The sequence below is a fragment of the Blennius ocellaris genome, assembly GCF_963422515.1.
Source record: "Blennius ocellaris genome assembly, chromosome: 2".
Lineage (NCBI taxonomy): Eukaryota > Metazoa > Chordata > Actinopteri > Blenniiformes > Blenniidae > Blennius > Blennius ocellaris.
This window is the reverse complement of record NC_137651.1, coordinates 6900051-6927894: the sequence shown is the minus strand read 5'-3', so window position 1 is coordinate 6927894 and position 27844 is coordinate 6900051. Positions and strand designations below refer to the sequence as shown.

Below are 27844 nucleotides of genomic sequence, written 5' to 3'. Positions count from 1 at the left end.
CGCCACTGGCCCGACACAACGCTGCCGCTGGAGCCGAGCTAGTCCGCACCGACGAGAAACACGCACACACATACGGGATAAGAGCGAACGTACAGGAAAGAAAGAAAGAAAGAAAAATACAACAAATCCTCCTCGTTCATAGACCGAGTGATTTCGGTAAGTGTTGTTTCTGGAGGGCAGGAGTGTCCATGTGTCGACTTGCTGGTTGTTGGGGGGGTGTTATTTGTATTTTTCTTCCTCCGTATCCCTTCGATTGTCCTCCGCCGCGGCTCCAGCGGGGGGAACTAGCGGGGGCTAAGCTAAACGGCTAAGCTCACACAGCGGCGCTTGGAAGCTGGCAGTTTAAGTGAAAGCGTCGATGTTTCTCTTTTAGTAACTTAAGTCATCGGAGGTTAAGCGGTTAAAGTTGCAGTTGTTGTCGTCCCCCGTGAGACTCCCCCGTCCACCTCAGGATTCTCCATTTTCGCTTAAATGTAAAAAAAAAAAAAAACACACACACACAACCCCCCCGATGCTAGCTCGCTAATTAGCGATGTGGGCAGCGCGTGCGGAGGGATGCGGGGATGCTACAGCGGGGAAAGAAGCTAAGCTAACGTTACGATTATGTGACGGATTCCTGCGTCGGAATGGCCGAAATCTCCATGCTACAACCGGGGGAGCTAATCTGCCAATAATTGGCAAGATGGCATCTCGGAGTTGTTATCTTGAAATCGGCTGGATTTTCAAAATGGTGTCTTAAGCTTGTTTGAGTGTGACCATTTTTGTCCAACCATTGCTGTTTTGGCGTTTTGCTCGCCGTCTGTGGTATGCAGCGGACCTCGCTGCCAGTGCATGCCACACTCCGGGCGATAGAAAGTACATTATTATTAAACACCGATGTGGTGGGGGAAATACACGGGAAGTTGAAAGCTTCGGTGTTGGGAGGGGGAAAGTGTGTTTTGGGGTCGTTTCTGGCCGACTTCGGACGAGTGTCTGCGCCGCATGTGAGAAGCTGTTCAGTTTATCCGGATAGAATAAGAAAATGTAGAGAGCTTCAAAAATAATCATAGCGACCATGTAAGAGAAACTGCTTATTCGCTCATAACGAACAGTTGTGCATTTATAGCGTTCTTATAGTTTATAATATTCTATCAACCTCTGGATGTTTAGGTGCACACGTTACCAGGGCTGCATAAATATTAGATATCCCATAATGTTGAGTGTTGCATCATGATTTCAGAGACCATGTATGATCTTGGTCGTGCATTTGGAGACAATTCTAAGCAGAACACAACGTGGTTGTGCTTTTTTTTCTTTTTTCTCCTGGGGTTGGTGATCACATGTGTTCAGTTCCCTGCAGCAGCTTTGTTCCAAAGCAGAGTAGTTTAACTTTGTTACTTTCCTTTGTTTGGTTTTGTTTTTTTGTTCCTTCTTGCTTTATACTCCTGACTTCTGTTCTGCTGCCACCAGATATGATGTGATGTTGAAATAATGGATTACAATTATCTAGTGAGTATGGCTCAGTCTGATTGGCCAAATATGTTGAAATGCAAAGTCAACTAAAGTTCACTTTGTTGCAATATGTTTTATTCACAATGGTGATATTTGACCTTTGCAATATATTGTGCAACTCTGTAATAGCTTCTTTGTTATATTTATGATGACCTCTTCTATTACCAAGATATTCAAAATGCATATTTATCAAGACGTCTTTCTCTGCAAGTACATGTTGGTACACACTGATTCTATGGCAGGCTGGGATTTGAACAAAGATTTCGTTTCTCTGAGGGTCCATCTGCATAAAGTTAATCGTTACACTTTAGTCAATGTTTACATTTCTAGCTTTGAGTTAATGGTTACATTTTAAAAGACACATCCTCACTGCTGAACCTCAAAATTGCTATTGTTTGGCATTGACAAGTTGGTTAATACAAGTCAACACAAATCATTTTCTCTTTCCTCATTAATGTTCCTTGTTAATTGAGCTTTCTCTGGGTATATTTTGCATCAGGGCACATTGGTAAAACTGGTGTGCTGGAATTTACCCAGTTGCCTTATGATTACATTCTCGTGCTGCTTTGCACTAAAAACAAAGGGACGTTGCGCTTTCATCAGGGCCGCAAGGCATCGATTAAATGCATGATGAGAAGAATTACGATATGACTTGTGATGAATAAACATGTGAATCGATGGCGTTGATTGTATTTTGGAATATGTATCCCATGTATGTCTGCAGCTTCACCAGCAGTGTTTCAGAAGCAGGCCAGTTTGTTCTGTTTCTGGTCCTTCTCTCAACTTTTTGTGTTCTTCTGACTTTAAGCCGCCATTTGTGAAGTGATGTTGAAATGCAATCTGTTTTCAATACAATCGCGAGCAGCCGGGGCTTCATCTGATTAGCCAAATGTATTGATATGCACAGTGAATAAATCCCATTGCATTTTCTGTCATTATACTGTTCGTTCCCATTCAAGATGACGTCAGGCCCGTCTGGCCTCGGAACTAAACTGAGTCTCTGATGTTTTTTGCACCACACTGACATTTGTGAGATATGATCGAGTGATTGGAGATGTAATCAGAACATAATGGGGAGGATTTAGGGTATGACTGGGTGTAAAATATGGAGCTTCACTTAGTGCAAAAAAGCCAGGGCTTCTTTAAAATGCTGAAAATGTTCACCCATATGACTGATTTATCAGTGGAATGAATCCTCTCTGACGTCATCTCTTTTTGACAGGGATTACTTTCTTTAGTCAGTGACTACTAATTCCAGTTAATTCAAGAAGCCTTATCTGTCTGGAGGGATTTCTGCAATACTACCGTTCCCATCTCGACGAACTCAACGTGAGCAAACTTTGAACAGTTTAAATATTCTGATGAGTATACTAGCAAAATGCATAATTTCATGTAGATGTGACATTTATGAAACTGTCATGGTAGAGATGTCTATTAATGCAACCTGATAGATGGCTAAAGCAGTGTTTCTCTTTAAAGGCCATGTACGATCTGTTTAAGTGAAATCAAGAGGAGTCAGGCAGAACTGCATCCATCACATGAACGTGTATGAAACACAAGGACAATGGTCCTCCTTGAAAGCTCCCGTCAGAAATGAGACCAGAGTGCACTCACAGTGATCAGGGGAAATCTACTGGGTTGTTTTTTTTTGTTGTTGTTGAACGTAAGAACTAGAGCTATCGGAACAGCAAAAACACGGATGATGAACTCGGCTGTGTATTAATCAAACTGTTTGACGCATTTGCTCACTTGCTTTCCGTCACCAGTCTAAGGTGACCCCTGTGTGCCGTGCTAGAGGAAGGCGGGGGTAACATGCAGGGTTTTGGCATGTGCTGAGCGCACACTGGTGTGTTTGAATGGTGGGCTGTACAATGCCACCATAAAAGCGTCAGACTATTGAACGCTGCAGTCACTTAATGTTGCAACAGTCGGTGCCTCCACAGGACTCTTGTCTTTTCAGCACTTAATTCCCTCGTGGTTTGAGACACTTAATGATTTGCTCATCAGAGGACAGTGAGCGAGGCGCTCGCAGTCGACTGATTCCAGATCACCAGGCACATGTAGTAATAATGCATTTTATTTCTAGTGCACTTTATTTTTGAGAATCTGAAAGTGCTAAGACCTTCACCCTCACCTTCATTATCATTTCTGTGTGAATGTGGATAGATGCACACTTGTCCTTGGATTGACTGGCTGAGAAGCATCTGGCCAATGATATTGTGTATATATTCAACATCTGATGCCTTTAATTCAGCAAATAAGCTCAAGCAAGCCCAGTACTTGAATAAATTATTTAATAATTTCTCAAAAGCATTGAAGAACTCCCTGTAACTGCTCTTTAAAGGTGTACAATTCAATACGTCCTGTGGCAAACGTATTTCCCTTATAACTGTATGAGAAACCCTAAAAAGGTTGCCAAAAGAATAGATTTAAAAAAACCAACAACAATGTGTTCCCCATAGACAATGTTTGAGTGAATAATTCTGGTCTCATTTAGGGGTTTGGCACAGGAAGGCGATCGGTTTGAAGGATTGCAGTTAAAACACTTAATCTGTCCTCAACCTCAGTTCAAAACACTTCAGATGTATTAAAAACTCAACTGGAACAACGTTGCTCACTGAAACTGTTTCAGAACAAGTCATGACTATAAGTATTATGCTTGATAACTATGTATTCATCAAAGTCATTGCGTCTGTTCATGAACTCTCAGTTAATTCATAAACATTTTTTTTTAAATGTTTTGTTTTTGCTGCAGGTGAAATCTTTCATTCAATATTGCAACGTTAGTGGCTTCAAGGAATCTGCAAGAAATTCTGAATAACAATACCACCCGTGGGCATTACATTCCAGATTGAATGCTGTAGGCTTTTTTCCGGCGTACTTCTACTTTAGTTAAAGTGCAATGCTGTTGAGGGATTTCAGAGGAAATGACGCACTTCATTGTTGAAAATAGCCAACAAACGCTGACATTTAGCAAACTTAACCCAGCACAATCCTCCAGGGCCCAAACCAAAGGAATCATTCTTTACCCGCATCTGTGTTCAAGTTGATGATTAAAGGTTTTCTTTTTATTGTTATTATTATTATTATTACCATATTTGTTTTGATTGCTTATGTTCGTGATGCTGTAGCCATATTCATTTTAATAAGCACTCAGTAGGTGTGTATGTGACATTAGGTACATATTGATGTATGTAACACAGTATTCAGGGTTGCATGGCAGTGTTGTTACTGCAATCAGAACTAAAAGAAAACGCAAATGACATGTTTTGGCCGTGAAGAAAAAGGAAAAAAGACTCTCTTTGGTCTATAAATGTGAAATAGGATTTCCCATCAAGAACTTATTCATTACTGAATTACTGTGAAAGCCTCTTTTTGCTTTCGAACTCCACAGAGTAACACTACTTGTTCTTTCCTCTCTACACAGCCTTCTTATGTGGAGGGAGGGAAAAGGGGGGCTTTATTTGAATCGTCATTGACGAAATGACCGACGGCATCATAAATGCAATACTTGTGAGCGCTCAAGCCGATTGACCCACGCATTGCGAGCAGAGATCTTCTGGCTGCACAAAGACCAAATCAAATGTGGCGCTGTGTGTCAACGCATCATGCATGTTTCATAAAGGCAACACGTCTAGCCAGCTGTCAAGGCTAACCCTGCTAGCATGATTTAGCTGACGATCCCACTGCTGCACTGCCAACACGTTTCCACTGCAGCTCATGCTCTTGAATTTTAAATCTCGCTAAAGCTTTGAACAAAGTCCCATCGGTAATTGTCTGGATCACACAGTGTGGTAAAATACAGGTTCCACCCTCAGTTGCACATTACATACCGGATTGTTCAGTGTGGATACATAAAGCTGGCTGTATCATGATCGTTCACATGCCCGGTGGTCACTTGGTCAGCTGGATAATTGGAAATGCTTAAAGCAATTAATCACTTCATTATCAGGTGTGTTATAGCAGAATGGCATTTTTAAAGGGTGCTCGCCCGTTCAAAAAGATCCCGGAGGGATTGTGTTCTGAAGTCCTGTCTGCATATGATGGGAAAGATCAGGCAGTGTGTTACAACTAGTGATTAGTCTCATTATTGTGCGGAGGAGTTGTAAGTGTAATTTTACAGGAGTCACTTTGTCCACTGCTCTGTCTGCAATTCTCGTGAGTCACTTTTGCAGCAACACAGGTTTGGTAATGTAAAAAAAAAAAAAAAAAAGATCGAAAGACGTTCAAAACACTATTGGCGCTATTTACATGTGAATTGCGATGTTTCATCAAACTCTAGTGTGACTTGTGAAGCTGTGACATATTTATGACTCTAAAAGCATCTAATCATTTAACTTGGAGCTTTGCAAATGGAAAATGGGATTTTTTTTTTTTTACATTAATTTTTTTAATTTCGTCCACTAAAACATGTATTCATCGACATGAAAAATCTTAATTTATTAATGGTGTGGTGTCAAATAAACCATCTTCATCACAGTTTAAGTAAAAATGGCCATCTTAGGAAGCCGGGCCTTTCTAACTGGCTGACTCCCAAAATCAACAGGATTTTTGCATGTCATCTGATGTCTAGTAATTCAAATAAATGCTGGGTGTTTTAATAGCAGATCCTGTTCGCTTTATGTAGCCCTCTTTGGCCCGAACTGCTTTAGCTACTGGCTCATTTAGCGTTGGATAATTGGCACATTGTTTGCTGAGCAAGTTTCAACTCGCAGTCGGGGAAGATTTCCAGTGAGCTCGCTCTTTAAACGTGGTTGCATGGTGATTGATCTTTGATCGCGGCGTGTCTGCATGCATGGCTGCTTGTACACCGCAGCAGGTGAGAGATGTCACAAGGAATAAAGCAGCAGGATGAAAGGTTGAAGTGATCCCCGGAGGCCGTGTTGGGATGCATTCAGCTGTCATTTATGTTGGGCATCCTAACCTCAGCGCAGGCGTACAGACGGACAGCCGTATGGATCAGTGCCGCCGGCTGACATTTTATTCGTAATGCCGACAGTCACAAATGCTAGAATTTTTTTTTGAGCTGTGCCCTGGTACTGGTGATGCATTTCAACAAATACACGCTTATTGTTGGTCTATCTGGGACATCAAACTAAAATAAACACAGCCTACCGCAACATCTATGCAGTAAAGGCTGCCATTGAAAGGTAATGGTGTTGACGTTAATGTTTGTGTTGAATTGATTTTAGCACAGTATGGGTTCAAAGTAATGACCATTTTGTGGTCTGTAATTTGTGAGGCTTTTAAAGGGAGATGTCTGATCCTGGCAGGTATTCTCTTTTTATCAGTGAGGCTCGAATAAATACAGGTGCAGCTGTTGGATGAGACTGGACTCGTTTTTAACAAAAATACAGGTTTGCTGCCTTTAAAAAAAAAAAAGAAAGAAAGAAAAGAAAAAGTGCTGATTGCTTTTAAGCAATTTGGCAATGCCACCCAGTGTGGAGCTCCAGTTATGGCTGGATGACGGTCTATAACGTGGGTTGACTCAGCACACACACACAACATACATCTATATTAAAGACTTTAAGTTCAGGTTACAAGTTGCACCTTGATATCAACATACACCTACTGTTTTCTGAAACAAAAACAATCCACCTCTCTCTTTGGTCTATAAATGTGCAACTGGAACACAGTGTCTTGGTTTGGAGTCTGTACACTCAGAGTGGCGCCCCATCCTCTCGTCTAACCAGGTGCACTCTCGACTGTTGTTTTTCTGGCAATCGAGGGGAAAATAAACTATGTAAACAATGGGACTAATTATAGCTGAATGTTTTTAATGGCTGTTTGATTCAAGCGCTTGTTTTTGTGCATCAAACAATGCAATCAAGTTGTTTGCCACTGTTGGATCATGAATTCGATATGACTTTTGGCTGCAAACATTCAGCAGATACAGAGCTGATTAAACAAATAACTTTTTAAAGGATGGAACTCATTCGAACAGATTTGGATGTCTTTACTGGTTGCGGCATTTATGACATAAGATGGGCATCTGTGTCTGTTATTTGTGTTCTCACATTCATTTTATTTCTGAAAAATATATTCCTAAACAACATTCATGGCAATTGTAGAAGGTTCAGAGGTCCCGTAGAGCTAGAATATGAAAGAAAACCATAGGCTTGATCCCTGTTGTGTGTGTTTATCTGGCCTGAAACATCTGAGGCAACGAGAGAGTGACTGGCATTGATCAGCACTTTTAAAAGCCCCTGCTTGTTAATAACAGCAATTGTGTTCAGAGAAACGGTAAAATATTACTGGTTGCTATTTTAACTACGTATAATGGCCTCTCTCGCTCTCTACCCCTCCCCTCCCCCTCCTGTATTTGCAGAGTCCCACCTCCACCTCAGGCAATAATGTCGGTCTATCTGCTGTTAATATTGCCTGGAGGTATTGATTGTTTGTCTAGGGTTTGACTGCCAAGTCCTAGCTCATAAAAGTGTGTGCGTGCGCGTGTGTGCTCAGTCTGGCCGGTTTGTTTAAATATTTACAAAGTAATGTTAACAGTGTTGAAATGCTATTAAAATTCAACCTCCAACTCGGGATTATATGAGAGTTTTTGCCTTTTCAGTCATGACCTGCACCGATGAGTCTGTTTTCTTGCATTCAGCGTTGACTGGTATTTCTGTGCGTATTATGACAGACAAACTGCATTTCTGTTTTCTTTTTGTTGTTTTCTTAACCTTATGTGATAGTTTAAATGAATAGGTCTGGGAAACTGAGCAGTGGTGGCTTCGTCCAGAAAACAAGGACACAATTTGTTGTTGTTTCAACATTAAGACGGCGAAATCCTACTGTATCGATCCCCTCGGGGAATTAATTTCCCTGCTTTGAACCTGTCCTGTTCAAAGATCACCTTAACTGCACATACTCGGAGAAGGGGGCTGCCGCAGTGCAGGCTTGCTCAGGAAGCCAGGGGAGTAACCCATTAGCAGTGGGATTTGAACCTGCGTACCCCTGAACACAATGCGTGTCCATGAAGGCCATTTTGTGCGAAACTATGTATTGAGAGGTTGTTGTCTAGATTAGTGTACAAATACAGACATGTTTGTGCATTCAAGCAAGACTACAATAGTCTATAAACTTTACTTTCACAACATGCGTTTTGACTTCAGCCGGTTTTATCACTCAACTGTTGTTACATGATTAAAGGAAAGGCACTCGGTAGAACGCATACCACATTTCTTTGTGACCCAGTTAGCAACAGTAGCATGTTAGCCGTTAGCTCATTTGATGCTAACTAGCCTGTCAGGCAGCAACATAACTGTGGATTACTGAGCGGGGCACACAGATAAAGAACTACCCGAGTCAATATGCTCACACTGGCTTCTCTGGATACTTGCCGAACCAAGATATTAGCTGCAGGCTCCAGTTAGCAGTGTGCTCGCTGATGGCTAACATCAGCGTCCTTGCTCACAGCGGAGCTCCAGTGTGTCCACAGCGGAGGAAATATCTTGACACTCCAGGAGCTGGTCAATTTCAATATCTAATCGTTTGGTCCTTGGATGTTAACAGATCATCCTTGGAAGATTTCAACAAAAAGTGGGTAACATACATACATATATTTAAATAAAGACATAACCTTCGCCCTAACTTTCGTTGGTGAAGATAATAACATGAACTTGGCTATTTTCTTCGAAGACAAAGGTATGTCTACTAAAAAGGCTTTCGAAGCATCATTTATTCTACTGGCTGAAAACTGTACTGGCAGCCATACTTGTGCACAGCAACATGCAGCTGGTGGTGACCAAATGCTATCAGAAGTGAGTCCAATAAACAGACTTACACTGAAGTTAATCTGTTTTGTACATGTTTTTATGATGAAAGGTGGAATTTCTTCACCAACTTAAGCTGCTGTTGAAAACATCTTTTTTTTTTTCTTCTCAGTATTGTTTTATTATACTTAAAATGTCTTTGGTTGGCTTTTACAGTCTTTAAACCTTTGTTATCCCACATTCAAGGAAGGCTTTGTTTGTCTTTTTTTTTCTCTCCCAACATTGTTGTAGTCTGCTATATGCAGTGAGGATTCATTGAGGCATATTATTCTATGGTCCCTTTAAACAAAGTTATAAGCTCGTTATGAACACCATACAGACTCTTGGTCCCTCACACTGTATTGCTTATGACCTTGTAGCTTCTTCCACCATAAATGGCCCCATAAACCATTATTTTATTATAAATAAAAGCTGTATCTTTGAATTTCACCTAAAAATTGAAGGGTGAGTCCAATTCCTGTGTTGTGTATATAGGACATCATTCTTAAACAGCTGTTTAAGAGTGTTATTTTGCTTAATTAAAAGGAAGTAGCGATATAATGTAAAGCAAAAAACATTACTGAGAAAGTGCAGCCCCTTTCTATGTATGATTGTAACTAAGATCCATAGAGGTAGAAATTTCCATCAGCGTACTGTGTTGGATTGTATTTATTTAAACGGAACAGGAGCTTAGCGTGGAGAAATGATTTCCGTTTTCAGTGGGAGGCCTCAGTATCTGCACACAATCCAGGGATGTAGGCCCATGAGGTGTGTGACTGATGAGATGATTTTGGAAAGGAGAATAGACAAGGAGGAGGAGGGAAGAAAAAAGAAAAAGGGGTGGGGGGGGGGGGGGTGCTGTCCCAAAGTGTACAGTACTGTCCTAGATCTAAAATAGCCCAGAGCTGTTTGCAGCTCATAGCGAGAGGGCAGGTCTGATTGTGAGGAGGGCAAGAGGGATTTCATCAGGGATTCCATCACAGCACCTCTCAGTGCTGCAGTCTTCAGCTTGATTATGGATATCTCTTCTCATGGTGATAGGTTTACGGCTCAGAGCGATGGTGTGTGCTGTTGGATGTGATCTGGTGTTTAGGGTAAAATGAAACCTGGTTTTGTAATCAGCTCCAAACATCGATTCTCTGTTGAGAGTGGAGAGATTTCTCTAAAGAGATGACTTCCAGGCTTTCATGACGTGGACTTTATCCAGAGTTGAACTTGTGTGCAACACCAATATTAAAATGGATATTTTTGTTGCTTATTCCTCAAAATTTATTTGACTTTACAAATCACAATAGTGTTTAAGATTTAGCATAGTTTTTTTGTCTTGGTCATCATAGGGATGCAAACAATCCAAACAATTAAACATCTTCCATTGCAGCTGACCATTAGTCAACCCCCCCCCCTTCTCACGGCTGTGCTCGAGGAGACTCCAGTTATAAAGCATTTTTATTTTCTCTTAAAAGCAACATTTGTCAGTGTTTTTGTCTCGGTTAAGGTTGTACGCTAGCAGTGCTTGCCCCACTCAGGCCAAATTGGCATGATTTACCCGGAGACACTGTGATCCCACCCAGTCGGAGAACATCACACAGCTCATCGCCACAATGACTCGCCAAGATCAACTTCTTACTTAAATTTGCTCATTCAAAATTCAGGGAGTGATTAGAATACATTGTGCTGAATTTTTGTGAGCACTTTGGACAAGTTGAGTATTCTAAATCATCAGAAACTGGAATTAATGATAAGAACACTTTTTGTAGCCATACTTAAAGTGATTCGGGTTCAGACTAAGGAATTCCTAGTGAAACTATTTACTTCGACTGATGCTGTTGTTCAAATTTGATTATTGGAAATGTGTGGTTGTGATTTCTCGCCCTATTTTTCTTCTCATCACTGTTTTCATTCCACCTTCACGGTGTAGTTGATCCACATCAAACTAATATGCTATAGATGTGCAAAGAACCTCGTTTAACGTGTGTCTCATTATCGCAGCATTTAGTTTGAACATTAATTGCTTTGTGATGTCAGCAGGTTATTGGCAAAGGATTTCTCTTTCGGTTTCCTCTGCATACGACCCGAGTGAATCGCTTTCCCTCCGCAGGATTAAGACCCCCCCCCCCCCAAAAAAAAGAAGCCGTTCAGTTGTATTCTCTCCCGTGCTGAAGTGTGATAACGCCCACTGGTTTTGATTTGTTGCTTAAAGAGTAGATGCCTGGTGAGGTATTATGTGGGAGGATAGTCAGTGTGGGGGTTGTGTTGTATTGTACATGTTCTCTCTCTCTCTCTGTGTGTGTGTGTGTGTGTGCGCGCTCATTATTACCTCTTCCAGTCCCCCTGAGCTGCAGGCGCCTCCCTTTATGGAGTAAAACCATCATTATTGTTTTGATGCATGCTCATATTTTATGTTGACACGCACAAATTAAACACCGGAGCACAATCTGAAGATCTGAAAGATGCCTAAAATGGACACATGCGAGAACCAGTTTGGCTTGCATGCAGACAATGCGATGTTTATGCCTTGAGGCTATTGCTGGCGAGTTCAACCCAAATGAAGTTCCGCTAATGGAGTGTAATCTTGTAACAAAGTCCCTTGAAATAACTCTGGTTAAGCCATGAAGCAGAAAGGCCTCCTTAATAATGTCAGTCAGTAGTTAATAAATCTGTGTGTGTGTGTGTGTGTGTGTGTGTGAGCTCTTTGTGAGCGCTCATATATTCTTCCTGCATTTTAATGTAGGTACTGCAACTTTTCCCACAGTTTATATAGCGGTACATCTCAAAAAATGCAATGCTTTCAAAAGATCTTTCCCGATAATTAAATTAAAAATACCGCAACCACCATGTATTTATTACACTCAAAGTGAAATATTTCAAATCTTCTATTCTTCATAATTGTCTTGAATATTGCTGATACAGTAATTTACAATAGCGTTCAATCCCCCGAATTTTCTTTTAAAACGGGGAGACTATAATGATCCCAATTAAGATGGAAAAAACTATGCTTTAGGCTTTTTGGATAAACAATAGATGATGCTATTCCTATTGATGAAGATGCACTCTGACCCAGCGCTAGAATGAACTATACTAAACATGGACGTGATAATTATTCATATTTTATCGTTCCTGACACGTTTTTTTAAATTTTTTTATTCATGTGCCAGTTAAAACAAATATTTCAAACAGATCTCTCCAGTTTTTAGCTGCAACTGTAGCCATCATTTACCAGTTGCTACAAAATGTTTCATCACAAGGAAGAAAGATACTGATTCAGACCCGTATTCTTAGTGTTTGTACAGTCTCTCTGCCATGAAACATTCACAGGAGGTACTTCACCAGTTTGAGTCTGTTTTTCAGTACAAATCCAATTTTCTGATAATGTTTTTCATCATCACAAAGCCACACGCACGGGTAACTGAAAAAGGAAAATAGTTGTGGAGCTCGACGTGGAAACGCGGCCATCGGTTTGATTGTCACAACCTACAGGAAAGTGTATTCGCTGTCGAGAGATCAGTGAGAACGCTTCAAATCGCACGTGCGGTTTCATCCTCCCTGTCGGAGTGCGCCGTAAGCAGCGCGCCTCTGATTGATGGAGGGGATGTTACACTGCAGTGAGCTCTGCTGTCTTCAGAGTCAGGTGTGTTTGTAATGAGAAGAGAGGCGAGAGGGGGCACATAAATCAGCTTGTGTGTGTGTGTCTGTGGGGGTAAGGCTGCTAATAAAAAAAAGTGTGCATCTCCATCCAGACAGCTGTTGTTAACAGTCCTCTGTGGCTACAGGCAGTGCTGCATCGACATGGTGTTCCTCCCTCCTTCCCAGCGAGAGCTTTCTGATGTCTGTCAGTTACTCTGCGTTCTCGAGAGGACCTCAGTTTGACACATTTACTGCTTATATTTGCATGTGTGCGTAATATCTTTACTCTTTAAACGTTAAACTGCCTTGCAGAACTCTTATTTTGACATACAGATGGATCATTAAAAACAGAAACGGGTTGTTGAATATTTAAATCTGAACATTGATAAACGTTTGATTATAGGGATAATCAAATCTGTTTTAAAAGCAGGAACAATGTTGACCTTATAAAATGTAGTATAATTCACATCTATGTACAACATGTTATTGTTCAGTACTTTAATCATTCACTGGTTTTAAACAGCATCTTTAAATGAAATACATGAACTGGAGACACGCGCCGCAGAAGCTTGTGATTGGCATTTTCATTTGTCTGTGTTTATTGACCAATTGAGGACTCTGGAGCTGTAATGAGCTGTCACGGCATTGATCGCTTGATTGACAGAAACTTTAATCAACAACTAGTCTGATTATCAGTCACCCTTTTCTGAAGAGCTTCATTGAATAACCGTTAGCTTCAGTCTACAGATTCTGTTTAGTTTTTTTCTCACTATTTGCAGGATATTTCTCGATATATTATTCAATCTGTTTTGCCAAAAAGGTGGTCTGCTGATGTTGCTTTTCTTGCAAATGTAAACATCTTTCTCACTGTAACTTGCACGAATTGGAGAGATGGAAACAAAAGAAAACGCACAACTTTTTTGTGAAAAAAGTCCAGCAAATTTATTGATCTGCTAGGAAATTACAAACCGCTGTGAATGTTAAAAGTTATTTGAACTGTTTCACAGTTTCTGTTTATTGCAAATTGAGACATCAGTATACTTATTTGCCTGTGGGCAAAGTGTGTGTTGTATTTTTAGTTCATTTTTTAGGTACCAAGAGTGCAGCATATTGTTTTTTTTTCTCTCTTTGAGGTACGACACAGAGCCAGCAGTTCGTCTGGAACATAGAAAAGATACAGCTTATAAATGGTCGATATCCTCGCCTCTGTGTGACAAACCCCTCTGCACAAGGCTCGGCCTTTTTCCAATGACAGATGTCAAACAGGAGGGCTTCTGGCCTTGAAGAAGGAGGCACCTCCTCATCACCACCTCCTGAAAACAAAAGCAGTTATGGTTGGACGGCTTCTGGGCCGTCCTCCGCTCCGCACATACACCCTCATTAAACACATTGTGGTGCCTCTTCTTCTTCCTCTCACCCATTCACTTTTCATCACCTTTTTTCTGCACTCACACACACACACACACACAGATGCACTGAAGCAGACAAACACACCCATCTCTCTCCTCCCTCTGTTCAGGCCCTGTTTGTGTAGAATAAGACCTCAGTGTCAGTTTAGCCACCTGTCCATGTGTTAATGAGCTTTGTTCCCTAACGCTGCACGTTTACTCACAAGTTCATGTCAACGATCAGATTACTGGTGTGTTTGTGTGTGTGTGTGTGTGTGTGTGTGTGTGTGTGTGTGTGTGTGTGTGTGTGTGTGTGTGTGTAGCTCTCCTCAAGGGGTTTGTAACTTCTGTTTGAGTTTGACTGAGAATATTGGCCATATCAGTTCCTCTAATGCTCGCTATACAGCGAGATGGCTGAAAGATGACAAACGTGAGAGGATTGTGGCGGTAGTTGTTGTTTTGGGTCTAAATCGGCGGTCCTCCGCTCGATCCATATTGTAGTGTGGCTAGCTGGGAACTTAAAGGAGCGTTAAACTCACACAGTGTGTCGCAGCCATAAGAGGTTGCGGGTAGATCGTGAGGATGGATCATTAAAACTTGTACTGCAGTGAAACCAGAAGGCTGGTAGGTGAAGTTTTCATTTCAAGTCGAGTTGAGGGAAAAAATTAAGACTAGTTTCTTATTTTTCTTTCAATTTGGCTGCAATAAAGTCGTGTGCACTCTGTAGCGATCAAAGTGTCAGATCTCATGTTACAGAGACTCAGATTAACACGAGCAGAAAGCTAATGATGAATAATACAAAAAGGAACAGCAGAGTAATGGAAGTCGGGGAGGCTGAGCAGTACCACAGGAACAAATTAAAGCACAGACAATGCAGCAGATTAACGAGGATTGTATTCTGAACAGCATCCCGCGGTAGCTTAGTCAATTCCCTGGATACACGCTTCTGCTGGGAGACATGAATTTGTGTAATGAAGCGACGCTTTTCTTTCTCACTTAGGTTTTATATTTTTGAAACAAAATCAACTCAAAAGCAACTCCACCCACATGTTTGTGCTTTCGTTCATTTGTCAGCATCTTGAGGCGGTTTGACGTCGCCGCTTCTGGACGGAGCCTCGAAATTCCTCGCTGCTTTATTCAAAGTGTCACTCGGTGCCGTTTGGCATCGCCGCTGTTTTGTGCGTGCCCAGGAAGTGATGGAACCAGAACTGTAATCAAACTTGTTTATTTTTATATTTAACTGGCTGTGAAACACAAGCTCGGGATGGTTTTACCGCAGCTTGGGAAATTGGCGTTTTAAATTGATTCAATTTACCCATTTACCTTGACACATGACGCGGCGCTGGACAAGTGTGTTCTTGGGTGGCAGATTCTTGTGCTGTATTCTTGATTATTTCCCTGGATTGAATCCATTCTGTTCACCTGAACAGCACATAGCAGGATCAGTCGGCTGCTGTCGTGTCCAGGCCTCGCTCACAATGGGTTTCTGGAGATGTGTGGCGTTTTTTGAGTTATTGCTGTGTAATATTTGATGTCACTCTTGGACACGGCGCACAACAAAGGGACATTTTAGCCCCTTATCTCACTGGGGTGCGACAACTCAATACAGGGAAATATGCTTATCAGTGTTTTCACTGTTTTGCACAAATGTTTAAAAACAACCTCCCAGAGTAAATAAATGTCAACATGTCCCCTGTGTTCATATGGAATCTTTATACAATCAGAGAGCCTGATTGTATAAATTCAAGTTTCTCCCTACTTCAGAAATCGGCTAATTAAAAAAAGAAAAAGGTACAGACTTTGCTCGGTGAGGACCCCAACCACCATGAAGACCAGCCTGACATGCTGATGCCTCATTTTTCACCTTCTCTTTTCTTTTGCAGAAAGGTTTGTGAAATCCACGGCTACCGAGACTATTTTGCCCCAAGTAGAGTGTCACACATTTTTACGTGACCAAACTCTAAGTGGCACATTAGCAGGTCCGCGGAACAGAAAATTGCAAACCCCTTGAAATGTTTTTTGAGGACCACTTTTTGGAATCTGTTGTCGCAGTCCGGTGATATTGGCGGCTTCAATACCAGACAGACTTGTCGTCATCACTGCCATTACATGTTCAGTCCCATGTCTCAGGGAAGCAGTAATAAAGGTTTACACCAGGCACACATAAGTCGGGGGGAGGACCACACGACTCGCGCGCATACACACACACACACACACACACACACACACACACACACACACACACACACACACACACACACACATCTTCTCCTCTTTCGTTCCGCTCTGTGTTTGTGCAACACTCTTGTTCTGGCTCGGTGTGTGTGCTGGATCATGCTTACTCCTCATGGCTTGGTGCAAGAATTCTGTGCTATATTCCGTTCTCCGTCCTGTTGTGTTGCTCTCTGTCACTTGCCCGCTCACCGTGGGTGTGTTGTGCTTTTTCATTGGCTGTATTGATGTTGTGCTTTGCTGCTTGTACTGGTTGTTCTTGCACAGCACGTCACATATGTACACACAAATCCATGCTCATACTCCACTTCCTCTTGGACATGCACATACTGTGTCACACAAATTGGAGAATCAGAGGTTTTGTTAGCTTTACGGGTGTTATGCAGCAGAAGAGAAAAATTGGGTTATGGGGCTGCCTCTTCCTAATGTGATTTAAGTTTTTCGGGGTCACTTTGTACACCCTTGATGTCGACCACACAGAAAAGCCAGGTCTTGGAGGAAACTTCATCCAAGAACCACACAAAACAACACAGCCCATTTGTCATCATATTTATACTCTTTTGCGTCCGTACACTCACTATATGGCGGGTAACTCGGTTGTTAAATGCATTCACCGGTGGCAAAATATGTCGTTTTCCACAGACATTCACCACGACACGCAGTCTAAATCACTGTCTCCCCTGCTGCTATCACTAACCATTTGCTGTTGCACTGGTGCTTGCTTTTTTGCAGTTTTTTTTCTCTCTCTCTCTCTCTCTCTCAATTTATTTATTTCCCCCCCTTTTTTTTTTCCTTGTGTTCATTGTAATCATGACCTCTCGCTGTTTTAATTTCAGATTTGCATATCCACTTCCACTCCTTCCTCATTTGCATACAGCAAGAATGGCGAGCGGGCATCCCACAGACAAATTCAGTTTCATGTATCAACCAGACACGCACAAGAGGTACGGGGCACGCATGCACACACACTCACCCACCAACCAACACATACACATGCAGTTCCAACAGGCCCACATTGTCATTGAGCAGGTAAGTGGAAGTCATGACAGTGCACTTCAGGCCGTCCGTATTAATGGACATGTAGTGTAAACCCTTGTTTTGTTATCTGACCACTTGTCCTCCTCTTGGAAACCCTGACCGGGAGAGCTTGCCTGGCCTGTGTTGGTGCAGTAGTAGTAAACCAGGTTAATTTGGTTCGCTGCCCTTTTATACCACACAGGAAATGTAAAATGATTTTTGTTGAATGGCTCCAAGTTTTTTTTTTTCCATTCAAAGAGTCTTGTGTCTGTAAGTACATGCTTATGTTGAACCTACTTCAGGGCGAGGATTCACTGGGCTTGATTTTTTTTTTTTTTTTGCTGCACGCTGGCAAAATCCCTCCGCCTGAAGTCGTCTTAAGAATCTCAGTTTGGGATTAATGTGTGCGTTGTTGTGCTCGATAATCGGAACAATTTTCCTTCCAAGTGACACGGCTTATGTTTCTCTCCCTTCCATTTTTGTCATCTTAACCCTCTCCCCTCTCTTTCCATGTCCTCTGTTCCTCTTGCTCTCTCTCTTTCAGTAAGAACAGGTTATCTTCAGCTATGAATCCAGTCTACAGCCCTGTTCAGCCAGGCACCCCTTATGGAAACCCCAAGAACATGGCCTTCACAGGTGAGCACAATACGCACACACATTCATCTAAATATAAACGACGCAAAATGTCGCTGCTATTCGATTCAAAATCAGCTCGTAGTGTCCATGCCTTGGCCATTATTTTTTTCCAGCTTCAACTCTGATACATTGTTTATCTAACAATGTATCAGAGAAAAGGGAGCTAATAATAGGTTAACTGATGTAGTTTTTTCCAATTACTGCTTTCAGTCACGACCTATTGTGAAGTTGAGATTGGAGACGAGATCCAATAAATTATATAAAAATGGTACAGTCAAGATGCAAGCTGTGTTACTTGGTAACCTAAGCAAAAGGACTATGTCAACTTTTTTTTTTTGTCCATAAGGCTGGCATAATACAGAAAAAACTACAGGTTTCGGACATATAAACTCTAAAATGAGATTTTTGCATCCGGTGAAGTTGTACCCGGATTCTGCATGTGAGATGGAGTTCTGAGTTTAAGACATGCTGCTGACGTCCACTCTGACCTCTGATTTGAAAAGATTATGGCCAAGCACTGATGGACACCCCCACTCTCCCCCAACACAAAAGGCACAGACCTTCAACATTGAAAAAATAGGACATTTCCCATGTCTGCTCTAGATGCCAAGTTCTTTTTCCAATGAAGAATTGGTTCTCATGTATTCCCAAGGAGCAATCACTGGGACAGAACATGTTGGATATGAGAAAGTAAGAAAATCTAGAAGCCAGGGTGGTGAACATGGCCTGAAGTGAGAGTATCACCATTTCTCTGCTCCAGCAAGAGAGCAGTGTTTATGGTTTATGGTCAAGTGACCGAAGCAGCAGCATGTGCTGTACATCAAGGTCAATAGCTCGTCTTTTCTACCGCAAGTTCCCACGTCGGCCTAAATGTTGCTCAAAATGTACCAACCCTGAAACAAAGAAGCCGAACTCGCAGAGGTTCGTTCACTCGTCGTCGCGTCAGCCGGTCTTCCCTCGCGCGTCTCCATTTGGTTCAGAACGCTGCAGCTGGACTACTAACTACAACACGTAAGAGGAAAGCCATAAGTCCCACCCTGGATCCCCTACAATGGCTTTAAATCTTTGAATGGTCTTGCTCCGCCTTACCTCTCCGAGTTGCTTCACCGCTGCCCTCCTGCTCGATGCCTCGGGTCAGCCGATCAGCTGTTCCCGGAGGTACTGAGGACCAAACGGAAGCTCGGAGGCAACAGAGCTTTTGCAGTTGCTGCCCTGCAGTTATAGAACAAGCCACCACTGTACATCAGACAAGCCCCTTCACTGTCCATTTTTTAAGCTAATGTTAAAACCAATTTTCATACCTTGGTTTTTAACCCTGCTTGACACTCTGCTCCTGTATTTATTGTAACCGTTTTAGTAGTTTTATTGTACTTTTCTCTTTTGCATTTTGTGTTTTTATGTCCATTTATCTTTGTTTTAGCAAGAACGATACAATTAAAGTTGAGTGATTTCAGAAAAGTACTCCCACAAATTAACTGGAATATTAGTCCCGTCTTGGCCTCCTCTGAAGCCTTCAGCCATCGTGCAAAAATACATTTCCCAATACACCTTTCAGGGATTTAGCAACATCTTGGATAGTGTTGTTCTCTGTGTAATGAATTCAATTGTTCACAAGACTCCACAGCCGTTGTTGGGTTGATAAATAAAATATACATTACTTCTTTAGGTTTGTCTTATTCTGTCAGACTCCATGTAAAAGGTTTCACCGTCATTCTCAGGTCTGAAAGGTTTGTGACAATAAAAAATTTTATTATTATTTTTTTTTAATCAACTGAAAAATGTTTAAATGCTAAAGGACAAAAAACAAAAATAACAAAGGCTATGTTTGTTCAAGGTTAAATTCTTTGCTAGCTCCCAAAACTCAAGGTGACATCCTCTTGTTCCTGTTTTTTTTTGTGTCCGCCTCCATCATAAATCTTCTGAAAAGGAACAGGGCTTTCGAGATGAGAGGGCTTGTTGAATATGAGAGGAATTGTGTGCTGTAGCATGAAGCCAGGCGACGCATTAGGCCGAGTCTCGGGCTGCTGAGACGAATAATAAAGCATCACCATTTTGGAAGTCCGATGCAGCTTTCTGTGATACCTGTTACATCCGACTGCAGCTCCACCTACAGCGGCCAAATCTGGATATAGCAAAGGCGCAAGGCTGCAGAACACATCATCTGCGAGACGGCCTGCCAATAATAGCAAACAGTGAGAAGTGAGCAGCACTTAAGCTCGTTCACAGTCTCCGCTGCTTTTTCTCTCTCCTCTCATCTCAATCTCGCAAGTCTGCACCTTTTTTTTTTTTTTTCTTCTTTCTTTTTTTGGTGAAAGCTTTTTCTCGGGTCAAATCAGCCTTGTTCGCTAATGTATGACGCACGCGTGTCGTGTGCTTCCCCTCGCACGTGCCTGCACGCATTGCTAATGTTTCTCAATTTATCTCCTCCCACACCATATTGGCAGGTGTGTCCCGTCTGCCAAATTGGTGTACGTAAGACGCATTCAGCCGACTGCGTTATTGGTGCAGACATTTCTTTTTTTTTTTTTTTTAATGAGCACCATCTGTGCACATCGTGCTTCACACCAAAAACATGCGCGTGTGCGTGCGGGGGTTTGTGGGGGGCTTATCTGTCTGCTTGTTAAGGCTGTGGTTTCTAATGTTTTCTCTTTCATCCGCGTCGCCTTGCAGGCTATCCAGGAGGTTATCCCGCCACGGCTCCCACTTACACACCCAACCTCTATCAAACGGGCAGTCCTGGGTATCCACCAGGTGAGCGCCACCCGTCTCATGACTTTGTTTCTGTTTAACAAGCGGCGGAGACCTTTGCTTGTCAGTTCAGACAAATTCTCATTGTCAATTAGTGAGACGCTCCATTATTAAGTACGAGAGGAAAACGGGATATGAGTGCGAGGAGCGCTTTGAGTTCCCACACAGGAGATGTGTATTATATGGAGATGGTTTGATAAACAAATCAGTACCGTGCTGTGTTTAAGCTCCCAGCAATTAGCTTTTGGTTCGAAGATAAACAATTCTAGTAGATTCTGGACAGTTGGAAATTCCTGTGTTAAATTGGCTTATCAAAACAATACTGCTACTGCAATAAAATCCTCGAAATATCACAGTCAAAAGTAAAGGGCCACTTTTTCGACCAAATATTTCAGGGATTGTTTGTCACCGTTTGAGAGCTGGGAAATAAATTATTACCATTTGTCGAATGTGAGGCCAAAGCCCACGGTTTCTGCTTTCTGCTAGTAAATGGTGCCATCAAGCGAAAACAATGATTAAAACAATCTGCAGTGCGTGCAGAGTGTTTTTGAAACCCAAAAACGGTCTGTGACCCAAACAAGCTGAAACAGCACAGTATCCGTGCCTCCAATTTCCCTTGAATACATTTGAGAAATGTGTTAGTCCTCCTGATGAGTAATCGCTGGGATGCACACAGTGAAAACGCCTTTGAGTAATAGGTTGGTGCGAAATGAAAGTTGGTCATTGTTTAGGTTAAGGCTGGTCTAACGCTTTTAATGTGTTAAATAAATTACACACTGATGAAATTTTAATTCCATGTCAAGTGGATCCATTACTGCTGCTCTGTGTGGCTGCACAGTGACGCTCTGGATTTATGGGTTTGTTGTGACTACTTAACGTAGGGCAAATATTGTTTTCCTGCATGTTTAAATAATCTCGTGACTCGTGCACCTTTACAAATTTTGTTGCAACTGTAGACATATTTCAATCTCGCACGCACAGTCAGAGGGTTGTTCGGAGCTCCTCACGGACCCAAGTAATCTAAATGTGATCTGTATTAAGTGGGGAGCTCAGACGAATAGTAAAGGAGTGGGACGCGAGCCAGTGAACAGCTGCTGTATCGCAGCAGATAGCAACTCTGCTGGGGTTCAGTGTCTGGTCCCAGCAGCAGATGGGTCTACAGTTGTCTCGCTGCTACCCAGATATGATATGTCTATATAGGAAAAGGTAGTGCGTACCGGGTAAACAGTCCTACATTGGCTTTTTGTGGTTGTGTAGCGGTTATGTGAGGACACAAAAGGAAACATTAGGTGGTCACAGGTTGGGTTCAAACTTTATTTTTAACTGCAGCACACTTGATATTTGCAATGCATATGACACAAATGATATAAACATCTTGCTATTCCAATATATTGTTAATGATGACAACAATGATAATGACCAAATCTTTTTATAGAACACTCCTCAAAACTATTGTTACGAAGACCTGTTATCATTAGTATTACTACTAGAATCCGACGCCAAGAAACGTAAGTATTGTTGCATCATCAGATTGTATTCAAATATGTTGCCTTCGTTCTTGGTAGCATTGATTTAACAACATACTGCAAACATTCCTCCGATTTTGGTTCACGTTGATGGAAAATCACACACTCCTGAAGTGTAGCCTCCTGTTTGAAGGTGTAGTTTCCTCTTGTCAGCTGATGAGAATGAGACCCAGGGCTGAAGCCCATCAGTCCATCACGGTACAACGTATCAGAGATGACATTAACTGACATTTTGGTCACTTGCTGGATGTTTCCTGGGTTGTTTTTTTTTTTTTTTTGAGACATTCTTTATGAACAATAGAGGTGGCAGTTTGTGAAATGCTCCTTTTGGCATTGGCAATCAAGCCACATTCAGAGTTGCTCAAATCTCCTTTTTCTTCCCAATTGTCATGCTCTGTCAGGGATCATGTCTATATGTTTTTATGCCAAATCCCCTTCTTGCTGAAAACACATTTTGAATCTGAGTCTCGAGTTGCTGTGGTGACCCCTGGTCGAGGAAACGGCTAAATACACAGTAGTCGTTTTTTTTTTTTTATTAAGTAGAAATGAGCCTTTTCCATTTTTAAATGTGTTGTACATTGATCCCTAATGATATCTTAATTATGTTATCTTAAAGGTAAAAATAAATTAACTTCATACGTTTCTGCTGTCACCTTCTGTAATTTTCCTGCTTTTCTCCTCGACTATAGTGTGTACGTACACACACACACACACACACACACACACACACACACACACACACACACACACACACACACACACACACACACACACACACACATAATGAATAATTTACGAGCAAGTACACTTTCAGCTTTAAGTACTAGTAAATATTTTTACATTTCAAAAAAAAAAAAACTGCTGTGCAGTGCTGTCCATTAAGGTGTGAAGTAAGGAGGAAGACAATGCCTATTACTTGGTGTAGTAAGCAATTTAAAATAATTTCAAGTGCACAAAAGACAAACTGGGAAACAAAGACGATAAGCCATCAGAAGAATAGAGCTGACTGGAGATGAAAGCGGCAGAGGCGGAGGGGAACGAAGAAACTACTGTTTTGTCCTCTAAACAAGAGGCTTTCATTTAATTGGGGGTTTTGAAGACGTGCAATTTTAATGACTTCAAAGGCCGTTTTAAAAAGTCTTCGTATGTTTGTTTCATTAGCATCCAAATATCAAATCCTGTAAACATCTAATAAATGTTCCAAAATTTAATAGAACTGTCATCGAAAAGGAATGAATGAGCACTTTTTTTTTTTTTTTGTAAAATGTTGGGATTGAATTATCTTGAGCGCGGAGGCAGAATCCTACTTTAATTGTTTTCCCTTTCTTGAATTTTAAGTGCGTTCCAAAAGACAGAAGGGGGGTTGGAGATTTCCTCTGCGCTGCTTTTGAAGCCTCAGTCTCCTGTCTCCACCCCGACTTGGCTTTTTTTTTTTTTAATCTTTTGGAAGTCTAACAAAATATCAGGTGTGCTTTGGCAAAGCTCAGTCGGCTTTGTTCCAGCCGAAACCTGAACCTCATTATCACAGAGTGCTGCTGCTGTTGTCTGAAATGTCTTTCTGTGCACGCAGTGCTGCTTAATGTATGGTGAAATTAAATGTTTAGATTTTTGAGCCCAGACAGAAATGATCTGGTCTGATTAGAAATATGTCTTAGTCATTATTTCTTGAGACCTTTCATTAGTATTTTGTCAGCAGGGCTTTTGTGCAATTGACACACAGCATTGTCCTTTAATGCCGCGTGTGCGTGTGCGTGTGCGTGCGCGCGCAAACACACAGACTTTTACAGACAGAGCAGCTCCAGCATCTCTTTGTTCCCTCGTCCTTGTGTGAGAAAAGCGCTTTCATAAGCTCCACAGCAGCCACTAGCTAGTAGCATGTTTGACCTTCAGGCTCCTCCAGGCGGCCGACCAGAGGAACTGCACCCTGGAGAGCAGAGCGCACACACACACACACATGAATGCGGAGGGATGAACCAGATGCACCCGGTGTCCCTGACCGCGCTCTTCACTACCAGTGACGTAACGTCAGTTAGACATGGAAATGTTTAAATGCTGCTGTGGCTCTGTGCAGCTTTGCTAATCCACAACAGATTGAATACGTGGTGACGCCACGGAAAGTGTATCCTCTCTGGTACAAAGCATCAAGATGCTGAAGTCATGTTTCATGGCTAAATGATGCTTGTCTGTTGGTTTCAGGGTTTTTTTTTTTTTTTTTTTTTAGTGAGCTCTGGTCCCCATCTGCTGGGTTATTTTGGAAATGCAAATGACAAACCTGAAATAAATGCTCAATGCTATGATTGTTTTATTCAATTAGCTCCACACTCCAGCCCATCTGATGCCATACTGGCATTTCTGTCATTCTTAATGAATTAATGATTCTTTCCATATATGAAAGCTCGGGGTTAATAATCGCTTAAGCTTTTGGATTTATTTGACCTGGTTGCAGAATTATCAAAAGTGTGTAGTGAGTGAGTAGATAACTTGGCCAAGAAGCTTAAACAGTGTATTCCACATGTCTGTCGTCATTGTAGAGGGTGACGAAACAGAAGTCATTTTCTCTTGCCTACTGAATAATTCCCAACTTTTCTTTGCAAACCTTGTTGTTCACCTTACATTTACAAAAATGCATGTTTTCTACATTTTGAATCGTTCTCGACTAATTATGTCAGAGCTGCTGTGTCAATTTAACATTTGTATTTATTTTTATAGACTCGACTATAGAATCTACACTCGTGTTACAGATGTGTGACCTGCCGGTCAATCTCGGTGTGTGCTTGGTCACACTGCTGTCGGTCGACGTTACGACACGAAGCCCTAATTCTCCACTTTCTGCTTATCTTTGAATTCTTGAGATTTAATAAACACAAAACAAATCTGGGATGCCGAATCCTGTCGGCAGCGAGAATGAAAGCGATAGAAGGGTTAAAACAGCCGGTGGCTGCAGATCTTAGTCAATTGTGTGTGAAAGCAGTTGCAGGTAGTGACAAAGCCACAGATCGCCATCGCCTCGCCGTGCATCTTCCCACAACTCCCCAGTGTGTTTCATCTTAAATCTCTTCGTTTGCCAACACAAAGTTTTAGTTCACTCTCATCAGCATCGCGGCAAGAAGCAGCAGCAGGCGATGGCTTCCTCAGGAGAAAATTCCACCGGCCCAGCACCAAAAGGCAATTGGAGACTCTGTGTTGGAGGAACATTTAGCAGCGAAGGAGCTTAACATGTGAACTGAACTGAAAAGTGAAAACGCCGAACAAGTCCTTCATCTTTTCTCAAAGTGCACGCGGTTGTATCTTCAGCCAATTTTGAGCTCTTCTGATGCGCTTCCTCTTCTCGTTTCTCCCCCCCCCCCACAGGATATACTGCTGCAGGAACTCCGTACAAAGTACCACCCACCCAGTCAAATGGAGCGCCTCCCCCCTACACCCCCACTCCCACCCCGTACCCGACAGCCATGTACCCCATCCGCAGTGCCTACCCTCAGCAGAACCTCTACGCACAGGTGAGAGCATTGATCGGCTCTGCAGCCATTTACCGTCACTCCAAGGTCTTAGAAAGAAAAAAAAAGTGTCCTTCTCAATACGTGCACATCTTGAGTTGACGCGCTCGCCACTTTCGTCATGAAATGTGTCTCCGTCTAAAACGACCACCCCGTGGCTCCCTTTGATTCGTCCGGACAGGGAGCGTACTACACCCAGCCCGTGTACGCGGCTCAGCCTCATGTGATCCATCACACCACCGTGGTGCAGCCCAACAGCATCCCCTCCACGGCCCTCTACCCGGCCCCGGTCCCCGTACCCGCTCCCCGCAACAACGGCATGGCCGCCATGGGGATGGTGGCTGGAACGACCATGGCCATGAGTGCAGGTAGGAGCCGCCAGCTCGGCCCCAGTCACGTCGGTTATTCCCGCCTAACTGTTATTACTGTTTTGAATCGTCTTGAACACATTTGACAGTAAGAGTTTTGTATTTTGTGTTTTGCATGGCAGCCCCTCACATTCAGTACAATTTGCTTTTCTCTTCCATGCGCCCGTCTCTTTAAGAAGCGAGGCGCAAAGGTTACCATCCTCAGTGCCAGTTTAATTACATTTTTCTTCCACTAGATTTTTGGAACGCAACTACTTGGTAGCCTGTACACAAAAGTCACATCAAGCATGCAGAAAATTCAGCAATGGTCCTGCTAAAAAAGAAACGGAGAAAAATCAGCCAGTCAAAGCAGATGGCTTTTTGTTGAAAAACACAAAATGGGGACAATACAAGTCACACATAAAGTTTCATCTAATATTTTCTCGTTTGGTTTTTACCCCTTTTTCCACAATGTCACCGTTTAGCCCTGAACACTGTGCTTCCTATTGGTGCTTTATAACCGTCTGATTAAACGAAGTTGTGCTGCAGAGAGAGAGCTCCTGCTCCTGCTGCTGGCTTGTTTTGTCCCTTTGCTCTGGTGAAGCACTCTTTCCTTCACTTCACCCGATTGATGCTTTTACCTTGAAAATACAAAGAAACTATTAATAAAAAAAAATCTAAAAAGCACAGCACTTGAGCAAAAGCACGTAATACTATTGAGTTGTCAAGCATACGGCCCAGTAAGTCGCCTATACTTTTCTTTTCAACAAATACTACATTTGTTTGGACGTCGCTCAATAACGCAGCCTTTATAATGCTTTTCAACATTTTTGTGGTGTTCTGCTCTGAAATGACACTCCCAACTTGGTATTTAAATGAAAATGGGGATAAATGTTTCGTCACAGGTTAATGAACTGGTGAGCGATGTGTATCCTCCAGCCTCATAGGACGAATGTTGATAGTCTCCTATACGTTTGTCTTCCATTTGTTGTGGCGTCGGTTGTGTTTAGGGACTCTGCTGACAACACCCCAGCACGCCCCCATCGGAGCACACCCGGTTACTGTGCCAACCTACAGGCCCCAAGGGACACCTGGGTACAGCTACGTACCGCCCCACTGGTAGAGCCCGCCCATCATGTGAGTGTCTGCTCCCAAGGCCTCTCTCCTCTGGCCCATCTGTTTCTCCTCATCCTCCTTTTCATTCCACCTCTTGTCCTCCCGACTTGAACAAACTGTGCCCCCCCCCCCCCCCAAGAAGACCAAGGTGGTCTTAAATAAATCACCAATGTGTACCTCTGCTCCTCTTTTCCCACCAGATCTGGAGTCCACCGTCGTATGCAACTGCTCAAATCTTTACACGGGCTCCCCGTCGGTAACCGCGGGAACTCGGCACCTGTCTGCAAGAACAAAAAGAAAAGTGCAACAGCCACTTTACTATTATTGTTATTGTTATTATGCGACATTCTCTTACATTTTTACAACAACAAAAAAAGCTGCTTTATTTTTTTTTCTCTCTTTCTGTTCATTTGCCAACCAGTCATTACTTTTATTTTGTGTGTTTATTTTATTTTTTTCATTTTTTTTTTTCCA

The 27844-nt window shown here is 42.2% G+C and overlaps 1 protein-coding gene across 1 annotated transcript; it reads left to right on the top strand.

Annotated features, from left to right (window-relative positions):
* Positions 1–52: 52 nt before the first annotated feature.
* Positions 53–27844, top strand: fam168a (family with sequence similarity 168 member A). The gene is made up of 8 exons (XM_080503245.1): positions 53–156; positions 17323–17430; positions 18048–18139; positions 20810–20890; positions 25765–25910; positions 26089–26275; positions 27265–27391; positions 27571–27844. Exons 2-7 carry the CDS (start codon positions 17369–17371, stop codon positions 27375–27377), a joined length of 681 nt encoding a protein of 226 aa, XP_080359371.1. The 5' UTR covers positions 53–156; positions 17323–17368; the 3' UTR covers positions 27378–27391; positions 27571–27844.